At 52.1% G+C, this 14,196-nt stretch overlaps 1 protein-coding gene across 1 annotated transcript; it reads right to left on the bottom strand.

Moving 5' to 3' along the window:
- Positions 1-937: 937 nt before the first annotated feature.
- On the bottom strand, positions 938-5,094 carry LOC141419711 (uncharacterized). The gene has a single exon (XM_074063157.1). The coding sequence runs from the start codon at positions 5,071-5,073 to the stop codon at positions 1,378-1,380; it is 3,696 nt and encodes a 1,231-aa protein (XP_073919258.1). The 5' UTR covers positions 5,074-5,094; the 3' UTR covers positions 938-1,377.
- Between the last annotated feature and the right edge of the window lie 9,102 nt (positions 5,095-14,196).

Below are 14,196 nucleotides of genomic sequence, written 5' to 3'. Positions count from 1 at the left end.
CCCCAAACCCACCAGCATCCTGTCACCTGGCTCCCGCCCACCCAGAGCATCCCACAGCCCCCCACTGAGGGTCCCTTCCCTGCCCATTCCCCAATGTTAACCCGGCCATCATCGCCCCTCCCATCCCAGCAGAGGAGGGACTCAGGGGGAACATCCATGAAATTTATTGCATCAAACATTTGCTGAAACCATGGAAGAGAAGGGGATGACATCACAGACAGGAACTACCCGCGACCACCTGAGACCACAGGTCCCGGGCTCCTGACGAGGTTCCTCATTTGTCCCCCACCCCGGGGCCTTCCTGCCACGTTCTCCTTTCCTGAGGACCCCAGATCTGCCTCTTGCCAGGACCGTGGCCTCCAGCAATGCCCAGTCACTTTAGGGAAGAGCCCTTCCCAGGGACAAACCGCTGTGAGTTGGTCCTGCCCTATGGATGCACAGGACAGTCACAGGACACTGGAAAGAACAGCAGGGAACACCCCACCAAGCTGAAGAAACTGAGTCACAGGTAACAACAGGAGTGGAACATCAAAACACAGCCTCCCCTCCCCATCTCTGCTCCAGTTCTTTCTAGCTGAGGCCGAAGTCATGGTCTCAGAGTGAGCATCAGCCACTCGCTTGCCATCTACCCTTTCTTTGGGCACCTGGGACAGAATGGTCTCAAGGTTTCTGGGGAGGGACTGCTCAGAAAAGAACTCACACATGTCTACTAGAACAGTCCAAAGGCAGCTGGCCTTGATCTACACTGAGAAAGCAGAGGTTGAGCTCACAACACTGGACAGGAGTGAGCAGAGCCTTGGGTGGCACGGAAGCTCACAGCACGTGCCCGGGTGGGCCAGGACTGCCACCAGGGTTGACACACACACTTTGCACAGGAAGGTTGGCTAGTGTGGGGGTGGCTACTTGCTTGACAGCCAGGTCACTTAAAGGGCTTACAGATAAGGGTGGGCTTCCCAGGACAGGGAGCAGCCTGCCCAGGAATGCAGGATGGGATGGGGTGGGGTCTCCCTGCTGGGAGAGCCAAGCAGCTGGCACCCTTCAGGTGGCCTCTTTCCCTCTGACTTGTCTCCCAGTCTTGTGTGAGAGGCAGATGTCTTCGGGAGCCCTCATCTAGGCCAGGGCTGGCCCCCTAGGGGCGTTTCCAGGTAGGCTGCCTGACTCGGCAAGGTCTGGAGCTGAGACTGGGGTTGATGTGCCATGGGGCAAGACACTTGTCTCTGCCCCATTTGATGGAAATAGTGGTCATTCTGGACACTTAGAGGGGCTGGGGATGATGGTGGCCCTGGGGACACAGGGGTTTGTTTTGGAGCGGTAGCCCCGGCCCCGCCTCCTTCGTCTTCCAGGGCTCTGTTGCCTGGGAGGAGAGGCATTCTGAGACTATTTGCCTGGAAAGGACTCGGAGTGACTCCTCTCCCCTGCCCCATCCTCGTTTCCCGACTCCTCCAGGATGGCCTGGAGCTCCTCCAGTGTGGGCTCCTCAGTGGCCTCCTGCTCTCCTGCCCTGGTGAGGCTCTCCAGCCCCCAGCCAGGCACCCCTGGGCCTTCCTCAGAAGCCCTGCCCATCTGGGCTGCGGTGGGGCCTCCAGGAGCCTCTGTGGAACCTGCCTGGCTTAGGCCTGCAGAGGCAGAAGCATTGTCTCCTTCCTGGGTGGCAGGGGAGACCTTGGCCTCTTCCGTGCCAGTGCCAGCGCCTGCCTTTGTGGCAGCATCAGCAGCAGGGGTAGCCTCAGCGGGGTGCTCAGGGTCAGGAGCAGGCTCACCGGCATCTTCATTGGCAGGGGAGGCCTGGGAGGTCTCATCAATGGCAGAGGCAGGTTCAGCATCAGCTGCCTGGGCGGCAGCCAGCCCACCAATGTGCGCTTGGGCTCCTTCCTCTCTTCGGGACTGCTCATTCCTAGCCAGGGCCGCCTCCCATACCTCAGTCTCCCGGACAAGCCGCAGCAGCCCCACGAAGCCAGGCAGCCTCCTCTCCAGCTGCATCCTCCTCAGGTTGTTCTGGAGTATCTGGTTCGGCCGGGCCCGCATCAGCACCTGCCGGGCTCGCAGCTGGTCTGCGATAGCTCGGTGGATCGCTCCCTTCTCCCTGGCCATCTGCAGCAGGCCTTCCAGGCGCATCACGTAGGCAAAGAGAGTCTCCCGAGGCCGCTGGGAGCAAGTCAGGAACTTCAGCCTCGCGGACACCTTGGTGTCCTTGTTCCCAAACGCCTGCACGAGCGTGGCCAGGCAGTCCTGTGCAGGGGTGTCCGGATGTTCTTCCAGGAGCCCGCACATGAGATCCAGGGCGGGGCCGCTCAAGCTCTCCACCAGCCTCCTCCTCCTCTCCCTCTCTGATATGTGGCGCCACAGGTACAGCATGTCATTGGCATGGTCCAGCCAGCTCTCGAAGGACTCTGCCTCACGGCCTGGCTCTTGCGTCCCTGAAAAGGTTCTCAGTTCCTGGTAGGCCATGGTTTCCAGTACAGGCTGCAGGGCCTGGCTCCACTGCCGGCTCCATCCTCCTGCCCCAAGTGTCCCTCCTGCTGCCTCAAAGGCGCCTTCCTCCCCTGCAGTCCCTGCCTCCCCTGCAGCTCCTGCCACACCCACAGCTCCTATAACACCCGCAAATCCCATGTCACCTGCAGCTCCCTCCTCATCTGACACTCTGGCCTCACCTGCAGCTTCTGTCTCACCTGCAGTTCCTGCCTCATTTTCACCTTCTGCCTCAGCAGAAGTTTCTTCTTCATCTACAGACCCTCCATCCCCTGTAGCTACTGTATCACCTACAGCATCTGCCTGACAAGAAGCTCCTTCCTGAACTGAAACTTCTGCCACAAGTGGTATTTCTTTATCACCTAAATCTCTGTCACCTGTGTCTCCTACTTTGCCTGTGACTTCTTCCACAGCTTCAGCTCCTGCCTCTCCTGCCTCTCCTTGCTTATCTGCAGTTCTTTCATCTGCAGCACCTGTTGGTCCTGCCTCACCCACAGTCCCTAACTCTCTTTCAGCTCCTTCCTCTCCAGATGTTCCTTCCTCATATGAAGCACCTTCCTGAAATGAAACTCCTGCCACACTTGGTAATCCTTTCTCACCTAAGACTTCCTTGCTTGTGTCTATTGCCTCAACTCCAATATCTTCCTTTTTCTCAGCTCCTTCCTCACCCGTACCTTCTGCCTCACCTTCAGTTCCTTCCTCACCTGCAACTCCTGCCTCACCTGCTGCTCCTTCTTTGCCTGCAGGTCCTTTCTCATCTGGACCTTCTTCTTCATTGGAAAGTATATCTTGAACTGCAGCCCCTGCCTCACCTGCAGCTTCTGCTTCACCTACAGCTCCTTCTTCGTCTGCAGATTCGTTTTCTCCTGTAGCTTCTTCTTCACTTCCAAGTCTTTTGTCACTTGCAGCTCCAGAAGCTCGTTCATCAGCTGAATTTCCTAACTGAATTGTACCCCCTGCCACAAGTGCTATTGCTTTCTGATCTATGGCCTCTTTGCCTGTGTCTTCTACCTTACCTGCACTTACTTTCTCTCGTGCAACTCCTGGCTCACCTGCAGTTCCTTCCTCACCTGAAACTCCTTTCTCAATACACTCTCCCGCCTTGCCTACTGCTCCTTCCTTGCCTGCAGGACCTTTCTTATTTGCATCCCCTGTCTCCCCTGCATCTCCTGCCTCACCAGCAGCTCCTGTTTCAATTGCAAGTCCTTTCTCACCTGAATGTCCTGCCCCACCTGCAGCTCCTGCCTCATCTGCAGATCCTTTCTCAGCTGCTTCACCTGAATCTCCTACCTCCCAGGTATCACCTGCCTCCTCTGGCGCTCCTGCCTCACTTGCAGGTCCTTTCTCACCTGAATCCCCGGCCTCACCTGCAGCTCCGGATTCACACACAGGTTCTTTCTCATCTGCTTCACCTGTAACTCCTTCCCCCCCTGTATCACCTGCCTCACCTGCAGTTCCTTCCTCACCTGTAGCTCCTGCCTGGACTACTGCTCCTTCCTTGCCTGCAAGTCCTTGCTCACCTTCATCCCACGTCTCCCCTGCATCTCCTGCTTCACCTGCAACTCCTGTTTCACTTGCAGGTCCTTTCTCACCTGATTCCCCTGCCTCACCTGCAGCTCCAGCCTCAACTACAGCTCTGCACTCACCTGCCTCACGTGTAGGTCCTTCCTCCTCTGCATCACCTGCCTGCCCTGAAACACCTGCCTCACCTGTAGCGCCTTCCTCCCCTGCATCACCTGCCTCCCCTGGAGCTCCTGCCTCACCTGCAGGACCTTTCTCACCAGATTCTTCTGCCTCCCCTGCAGCGCCTTCCTCCCCTGAAAGTTCTTTCTCACCTGTAGCTCCTGCCTTTCCCGTAGGTGGTCCTTTCACACTTGCATCCCCTGTCAACCCAGCATCACCTGCAGCTCCTGTTTCACTTGCAGGTCCTTTCTCACCTGCAGCTCCTGCTTCACCTGCAGCTCCTGCCTCACCTGCCTCACGTGTAGCTCCTTCCTCCCCTGCATCACCTGCCTGCTCTGCATCTCCTGCCTCACCAGCAAGCCCTTTCTCACCTGATTCTCCTGCCTCCCCTGCCCCACCTGCACCTCCTGCAGCTCCTTCCACACCTGCTGATAGTTCCTCAACCGAACCTCCTGGTACGTATGGTATTCCATTCTCACCTGTGGCATCCTGACCCGTGCCTCCTCCCTCACCTGTAGCCCCTGTCTCACCCACAGCCCCTGCCACTGCTTGGCCCTGGGGCTGAGCAGGGAAATCGGGGCTGTCCTGTAACTCAGCATCGGGGGCCTGGGGCAGGAAGATCACAGTCCACGGACCCCCATGGCCTGGTATCTGTCGGGGGATCAAGCTTCGGTTTAAATATTCAGCAAACTCCACCAAAGCGACTCTGGCCCCGAGTTCCTTTCTGAACATCTTGCCCAGCACTCGGTACCTGCCCACGGGCCACAGGGCAGCCTGCACCGCCTCCTGGAATGCATCTTCCGGGCAGTCTTCAGGGATGCCCAGGATGAGCAGTGAGCGCTGCTCATTGGCGCCCATCCACCTGCACCAGTCCTGCAGCATAGCCCGCGCCATGGCGGTGCACTTGGGGGAAGGGGGCATGATCGGACAAGGTTGTGAGCTGACTGTCGCAGTCTCTGTGGTGCCCTGTGGGTGCAAAGAGGGAAAAGGGATGTTGGTACCAGACAGCCCAGTCGTGTCCCCCACCGTTGTCCTCTACACTGCGGGGGCCAGAAGCTCCCCCACCTCCCTACTTTGTTTGGTTTTAAGGATGGGTTTAAATAACAAATTAGATGCAGTACTAGTCCTACATTCTACTTTACCTAGTGGCAGTTTAGTAAGTTGCTTTTGGCCCCGCCCCCAAGGAATTCCCAAGTTTCTAAGTTTTCAAAATTTTTGTATAAATTTGTACTTAATATTTCTTCATTATTTCTTCATGTGTCTATGACCTTCATAATTACTCCCCCCTTGCTTCCTGAAAGTGGAGATCAGTGCTTGTTCTCTTTTGTCTTGATCAGTGCTGTTAGAGTTGATCAATATTGTTACTCTTTGAAAAAGAACCAACATCTGTGTGTTAGCTGTCTTGTGGTCTTCTGTCACCGATTACCTCTTATGCGTATAGTTTCTTCCTTTGCCTCTTTTTGGATTTACTTTTGTTCCTGTTTTTCTAGCTTCTTTAGGTGCACGCTTAGGTCATTGATCCTGTTACTCCTTCTTCTTTCCTAATAGGAGCATTTAAAGCCGTACCTTTTCCCGATTGGTCCCTTTCTGCTTTAGTCGCCTCCCCCTAATTTTATTTAAGTTGTAATATTTCATTATTGTGTCCGAAAGATTTTCTAGGCTCCTTTATGGTTTCTTCTTTGACTTACGGGATTGCAAATATTTAGACCTGTTATCCTTGTTGATCCCTTATTGATGCAAACAGATTATCCCTGCGTTCAGAGAACTGAGTAAAAGTGCAATCCTTTTATATTCATGACAAAGAAACTTAAGACGGAATCTCCCAATATTGCCCAGGCTGACCTGGAACTCCTGGGCTCCAGCTGTCTTCCTGCCTCAGCCTCCTGAGTAGCTGGGACTCCAGGCACTCACCACAGCGAAAGGCTTCTGAAGACGTTCTGCAGTGTGGTATATCTAAGTAAATGTGCAACATGCCCCGTAATTAATCTGTATGTCCTTGAGAGGCCACGGTCCTGTCCGCTCCCACCACTGCCACCCACACAGACACCCACAGGGACACTGGAACGCAAGGGCAGAGGGCCAAGGCCCACCAGCTCACCTCCCCCCACACCACTTCAAGCTGTAGCAGCTGAGAGTCTGTGGTCACCACGGCAGCCCAGGCAGCCACATGGCCTCCCCTTCTTTCTGCAGGGATCCCACTCCCACTCAGCCAGCGACTCTGTCTCCCAGCCCTTACCCCTGCTGACGTCCAGGGCCGTCCCCTCCCTCCCGCTTGCCTGCCCACCAAGTTTTCCCGATTCAGCACGGAAGACAAAAGAACAGTAGAAATGCAGGATATCAGTTAATGCCTCTCAATCCTAACCCTAAATGTAAACGTCCCCAACTCTCCAGTCAAAAGACACTGATTGTCGGATTGGATCAAAAAGCAAGAGCCAATAATCTGTTCCTTATAAGAAACACATCTCACAACCAAAGACACACACAAAGTAAAAGTGAAAGGATGGAAGAAGTTATACCAGGCATATGGAACTTGAGGGACAGCAGGAAGAGCTATTGTCATGTCGAACGAAGTAGATTTTAAGCAAGAATCGGCCACAAGAGCTGAAGAAGGTCAGTACGCACGAACGATAGGAACAATCCAGCAAGAAGATACAGCGATTCTAAATATATATGCACCAAACGTCAGTGCACCCAAGTTCATAAAACAAACACTTCCGAGCACAAAGGAACAGATAGGTCCAGATACAATAGTAGTGGGAGATCGCAACACCCCAGTCTCACCAACAGACAGAACATCCAGACACCAAATTGACCAAGACAGCCTGGAACTAAAAAATACCACTGATGAAATGGACTTAGTAGACATCTATAGAATATTCCATCCTATAGCAGCATTTTTCTCCGCAACCCATGGAACTTTCTCAAAAATAGATCACATCTCGGGCCATAAAGCGAATCGCAACAAATACAAAAAAGTCGAGATAATCCCCTGTGTCCTAACAGGCCATAATGGAATAAAATTAAAAATCAATAGCCAGGAAAACTACAAAAACCATTCACACTCATGGACATTGAACAACATGATGTTGATCAATGGGTCACCAAAGAAATTGAGAAATTCCTAGATTCAAGTGAAACAAAAACACAACTTAGCAGAACTTGTGGGACACAGCAAAGACAGTGTCAAGAAGAAAGTTCATGTCCATGAGTGCCCACATCTGAAAACCAGATAGATCTCAAATAGACCTTCTGAGGTTGCACCTGAAACTTAGAAAAACAACAACAAGCCATTCCCCAAAAGTAGTACCTGGAAAGAAATTACGAAAATCCGGGCAGGATTTTCTGAAAAGGAGACCAAGGAACACTACAACAATTTGATGGAACAAAAGACTGTCCCTTTGAAAAGATAAATAAGATCGAGAAACCTTGAGACAAACAAACCAAAGGAAGACAGGAGAAGACGCAAATTAATAAAGTCAGAGAAGAAAAAGGGACTATTACAACAGTCACCAATGAAATTCAGAAGATCATAGGGGAATATTTTGAAAACCTATACTCCAGCAAATTGGGAAATCAACAAGAAACTGACAAATATCTCAACAGACGTGACCCTCCGAAATTGAACGCAGAGGGCACAAACAACATAAATAGATATGTAAGAAGCAATGAGTTTGAAACGGGGACAATGAAACTCTCCCAACAAAGAAAAGCCCTGGCCCAGATGATTTCACTGCTGAATTCTACCAGACTTTAAAGAAGAACTAACAGTGCTCCTCAAACTATTCCAAAACATACAACGGGGAGGAATGCTATCGAACTCATTCTACGAAGTCATTATTACCCTAATACCAAAACCAGGTAGAGCCATGTCAAAAAAGAAAGTGATAGGCTAATTTCCTTGATGAACACGAACACAAAAAGTCCTCAATGAAATACTTGCAAACTAAATCCCACAACACATTAAAACGATCATACAGCATGATCAAGTAGGTTTCATTCTGGGAATGCACAGTGGTTCAACATTCACAAATCAATAAAGGTAATACTGTTGTATTCCCATAAACAGGATCAGGGACAAAGTCAGGGACACCATCATCTCAATTGATGCAGAAAAAGTCTTTAACAAAATTCAACATCTTTTCATGGGAAAAGCTCTGAAGAAACTAGGAACAGAAGGAGCATACCCCAATGTTATAAGGCTATCGTCAAGAACACAAACAATGACAAATGCTGGTGAAGATGTGGGGAGGGGGGAGGAACCCTTATAAACTGCTGGTGGGAACGCACAGGCATACACCCATTATGGAAAACAGTATGGAAGTCCTGAAAACTCAAAAGAGAGCTACCATACGATCCAGAGATCCCACTCCTGGCTATGTATCTGGCGGAAGGTAAGCCAGGATTCAATGAGACACTTGCACACCCATGTTTATTGCTGCCCTCTTCACACCAGCCAAGAGATGGAAACAGCCCATGTGCCCTACAACTGATGAATAGATTAAGAAAACATATTCCTGGGTGAAACACCACGGAGAAACCCCTTTGAGCAACATGACGAAGAGGAGTGCACTAAGAGTCCTTTTCGGGGAGGGGAAGCTAGTGGGAGGGAGAGGGTGAGGGGAGAGGTGGAAGGAGGGCGAATACGGTCAATGGACCCTATATACTTGTATGAAAATAGAAGAGTGGGACCTGTTGTAATTGCTTTAAAGGGAGACTGGGGTGTGGGAGAAGAGTGGAAGGGAGGAATCTAACCAAGGTATATTTTAAGCATATGTGGAACTATCACAATGAAATCCCCCTGTCCAACTAACACATGCAAATGAAAATGTAAAGAACAGCCAAAAGAAAAAAGAAAGAAGAAGAAAATGTGCTATGTTTACATAATGGAATATTCAGCCATCAGGAAGAATGGAATCATGTGGTTTGCAAGTAAATGGATGGAACTGGAGATCATGTTAAGCAGAGTAAGGCAGGCTCAGAAGGACACAGGTCACATGTTCCCTCTCATATGTGGTGACTAGAACTAAAAGATAAATGTGTGCATATGGAGAAAGAGAACATGTTTGTAACGGTGGGAGCGTTTTAGGAGAGTAGGGGGAGGCGGGAGAGGAAAAGACAATGCTAGAGAGTGAATAGTACCGAAAGAGGTCGCATCTCTGTGTGGAGATGGCATAACAACACAGACTGAAAGCAGTTAAATAATAGGGGCTGGGGGAATGGGAAAGAGACAGTAATGGGGGGGCTAATGTGATTAAAGTACCGCCTATGCATGTGTGAACTACCACAGGGAAACCCCTATGAACAAATAATATACACTTAACAACGAAGGACGGGAATGTGAAACAGGTGTCCTGTTTGCTGGTGGGTGCTGATGGGGGGGGTGAGCGGAGAGGGCCAATATGGACTTCACATATCTGTATGGAAATAGAACAAGGAAAGGTGTTGAAATTGCTTTAAGAATGTAGGAGGGATGAATCTAACCAACGTACATTGCAAGCAGCTATGGAAATGTCACAATGAAACCCCCTGCCCAACTAATGCATAGGACTAAGAATGCAACGGGTCTTGGGGGTGGACACCAGAGGCACCTGGAACCTTTCTAATAGCCACTCAGGGTGCCACGGGTCCACCCCTACACACACACGCACACACACCAGCAGCAGAGAGTTGTCTGTGGTCACCTCAGGCGGGCCAGGAAGCCGCCCCTACCCGTCAGCCAGGGCACTGTCTACCATCCTATCCCGCTCACGCGCCACCCCTACCCCACCCCCATCCCCACCCCGCCACCCAAGGTGTCTCGGCCCAGAGCATCAGAAATGGGCCCCAACCTGAAGACCCAGGAGAAAGCACGCCTCCCCACACTGAGGCTGACGCCAGCCAGGGGGCCCTCAGTTCCTCCATTCCTGCCTGCCTGCGTCCTGCCAGCCAAGCCAGTGGCCCGCCCCTCAGCCCATGGACCCGGTCGCCCCCAGAGCTAGGGCCCCGGGGCTCAGCCCGCCAACGTGCTTGGAGCACAGCCCTCCCCACACGTGCCGCCTTCCCGCCAACCGCCTCCGCTCAGGGCGCTCGCGAGCTTGCGCATGCGCACGGCTGCCCAACGCCCTCGGCACCTGCGGCCTCGCTCGCCTTCGCCCTTTGCGGGGCGGCGACTCCCCGTTGTCCCCGTCCCCCGTCCACGCAGGCCCGCCTCGGTGGACAGGCAGTCCGTTACCCCACACCTCCAGGTTGTCCCCGCTCCAACCGGCTCTCCCAAGGAGCCCGCCACTAGAGCGACCCCAGCCCGAGCCGGGAGCTCACCCACCTCCTGCCGCCCAGACCCCACAGGGGGACCCCCATCCGGGGACCCCCTCCAACCGCCATCGCCATCAGGGCGCCCGCCAGAGCCGCGCTCCCCGCCTCGCCCTTGACTGCTCCGCGCTCCCTTGTAGGTGCTCCCGTGAGAATTCTGGGGTCCCACCCTCCTCCCCCGCCCCCAATCGCTGCTGACTTTCTCCACTCGGGGTAACGCCGCGGTTCCACACGGAGAGGCTGGAAAGGCGGGTAGAACCCGCCTCCGTCGAGGCGGTCTGGCCTGGAACCGTGTGCAGCTCTCGGAGCTCCCAGAAGCCTCTCCGTCTCCCAGAACCCCCAGCGGGACGGGGACGGGGACGGGGACGGGGGCGGTGCACGGCGCATCCTCGTGCATCCTCCTACCGTCCTCAGTCACGCCATGGGACTCCTTCTGTGCGACACGCTCCCGGGGACAGAAGAGCCTCCGTTGTGCCATCCTCTCTGGACGGCCATCTCGCCTTCCTGCTCATTGTGCTCTTCAGCCTGTCCAACTTCGTTGCAGCTGGGAGTGTAGCTCAGCTGCACAGCACCTGCCTTACTTTCATGGGAGACCCTCTCCCTCTCCCCCACCACCATCTCCCTCCTCTCCCCCCATCTCCATTCCCCCACACAGAAGCCTTTCCATTTCCATTTGTAGTGGGACTTTGACAGGGCTGGGCTTAGGTGTAGTCTTCTGCTGCCTGTCCCATCTACCTAGGTCTCATGGTTGCCTCTTTCCTGCCTAGGTTAGCAAAATGTTTTGGAATTCCGTTTTCATTGAATTGTCTTCTTTTTGACTTCACCATCTTCTTTGTCCATACGGACAAAACCAAATACATCATTCATTTCCACTGCCCACTAATGATTCATGGTACGCCACTTCACATAAACCTAAGAACCTTCCCACCACTGGGATTCATTTCCATTTCACCTCATCCTTCAGGCTATCTTATCAGATCTTGTAAGTGTGCATGGTTTAAATCCTGCAATGCACTATTAAAATTTCATTTAAACCGTCCCATGGGTTATGTAGAAATGAAGAGCAGATGAATATTTTTAATATTTGCTCATTTCTTCTGTGCTTCATTTCCACCCAGAGGTCAAGGTTTCCCCTTTTCCTCAGATGACTGACTTCTTTTTAACATTGCCTTTAGCACAGCTCTGCTGATGAGTGCTCCTACCTTTCACGTGTCTCAAAATGCCCTCATTTTGCCTTCATTCTTGAAGGTCATTTGCCCTGGATGGAGAAACAGAGTTCTGGGTTAAAGAGTCCCCTCTACACACACACCTGCCTTTAGCACTTTCAAGATTCTGTTCCACCGTCCCCTGGCTTCCATTGTTTCTGGAGAGAACTCAGTAGAACTTCTTCGTGTTGAATAGGCAATGCTTCATTTCATTCTAAGTGCCCCGAAGAGTTCCTATTCGTGTTCACTCCGTTTCTTTCTTGGAGCACTCCCTGTCTGTGGATAGCTCTGGGATCAATCAGAGATTTGAACAGAGTTAATATAGCACGTTTGGGGCTCGCAGTCCGTTTCTGCCTTTTCGGCAACCAGCCCTTTCACTTTCCCTCTCCTGCGGTCACTCTGAAGTCTGCTCTGAGTTTTAGACACTGAGCATGGCATCCTCTGTGGCCCTCTCTCACACAAAACCCACGAGCAAGAAACTCACCTACTGCTGGTCCCTTCCTTCATATGTCAACTCTCCTGTGGTGTTTCGTCTACTGCTTAGTTCCTTGTGCTTTCTGGAGGTTTTGCTTTTAATCTTGGGCCCTTGGCTGGTCTGACAGGGGATACCCCACCATGGCTGAAGGCAAAGCCTGACTTCTTCTTGACAAGATGACTTGGGCCTTGACAATTGCAAGAGCCCCTACCTAGCCCTTGGCTTCAAGTATTTTTCTCTTCTCCAACCCACCCCTCTCATGCCACCTGACGTGATTTATCATGCATGTCCAAAAACATGATTTAAAATCTAGGGCCACAAATTCTTTGACTCTCCCCCCTTTGAAGGACTGTAGGCTCTCAACCCAAAACACAGCTTGTTTCTTGATCTCTCCTGTCCTTTCCTCTCCTCTCCTCTCTTCTCCACTCCTCTCCTCTCCTCCCTTCTCCTCTCCTCTCCTCTCCTCACTTCTCCTCTCCTCTCCTCCCTTCTCCTCTCCTCTCCTCTCCTCTCTTCTCCTCTCCTGTTCTCTCCCCACCCACGAGTGATCTCTGATTTTGTCGAGAACCTTGCCATGACAAGCCTTATAGAGAGGCCCATTATGGTGAGGAACTGAGCCACTTGCCAACAAGCACATGAGTATCTTCAAGTGGGCCTGCCTCACCCCCAATCAGGTCTTCGGTGACTGCCCACAAGACTGTCACCTGCTGAGTTACCCTAAGCTAGAACTGCCCAGGTAAACCACTGGAGGTAATTTGTTACGTAGCAACAGATAACTGAGATTATAATAACCCTTAATACCCACAAGTCTCCAGCAGCAATAAGGATATTCCCCCGAGCCCAGTCTTTGGAGAAGCATTATGTTAGTAAATGGCACCAAAACTCTCCCAGGGAAGCATCATTTGGTGGAGCCCAGATACTCTCATCTATACATGAATAATGTGAAGCCTGTAAACCTGCCTATGAACAAATGGTCACCATGAAGGAGGGGAGGAGGAAAAGGAGCCTGAAAGGACTCTCTAATGAGCTGCCCGAGTCTAAGGAGCAAACCATGAGCACATGGCATCCTTGATGCCAGGGAGGGGGGCACTTAAAGCTGTGGGGAATCACATGGCATCTGCAGAGTCCTGGTCCCTTAAGGTTCCTGGCAACACACAACACAAAGAGACTCACTGGTGGAGGTGCCATGAGAATTGGCTCTGGGGTACCTCACAAGTGTCTGGGGAAGCGGGTGCTACAGCACTTTGAAGATAGGTTCAAGGGTCCTGATTCTCCCACATTGCTTGGCTACAGGGTTGGGAGAGGGATGCCCCTGTGGCTCTCCCCCATGGCTGGCCATAGTCAGTACAGTGTTTGGCTGGTGCCTCAAGTACCACAGGTGCCTCTGCTCTTTGAGAAATAGCTGAAACTGCCCCTGTACCACCAGCCCACCCAAGTGGGTTCTGTGAGTTCCTGCTTCTTTCCATCTGGAGCCTTGGATTCTGTTGGCAGTGCATCTCATTGGTGGGAGTCCAGGTCATGTGTCCACACCGCAGCTGCAAGGGAAGCTGGGAGAGGCCAGATTTGGCATTTTCTATTCATCTTACGAAAAGATGTGTGTGTGTGTGTGTGTGTGTGTGTGTGTGGTTGGAGTGACCAGATATCCTCTCCTTGTGGGCCTCGAGAAGAATTTGGTCTTTACTGCACAAGAGTTGGGCAACCTTGAAAAGTTTGGAAGTGACCCCACCGACACACATGTGTGTATGAATGACATGACCACGTTATATTTCAAGTGCCTTTCCCTGGCTCGCTTGTGGAGAATCTGTATGGGGAGCAGAATGGATGTGAGAAGGCTGGTGAGAGGGCACTGGGCTTCTCCCGTGAGACATGTCCCACATTCTGAAAAACAGTAATGGTAGTATCATGTGCAGAAAGGGTAGCTTTAACAGACCTAACCATGTGGAGAAACAAGCATTCATCATGCTCGATGGGATTTGAGCGAGCGACGGATGTAGCGTTACTTTCTGGTGTGTGTAGGGGGTTCACTAGAACTGCACCTGGAGACTCTGAATGAGCAGCAGCCCTGGTAGGGAATCA

This window comes from Castor canadensis, chromosome X (assembly GCF_047511655.1).
Source record: "Castor canadensis chromosome X, mCasCan1.hap1v2, whole genome shotgun sequence".
NCBI lineage: Eukaryota > Metazoa > Chordata > Mammalia > Rodentia > Castoridae > Castor > Castor canadensis.
The sequence above is the reverse complement of the archived record's forward strand: the minus strand, read 5'-3'. Positions and strand labels throughout refer to the sequence as shown.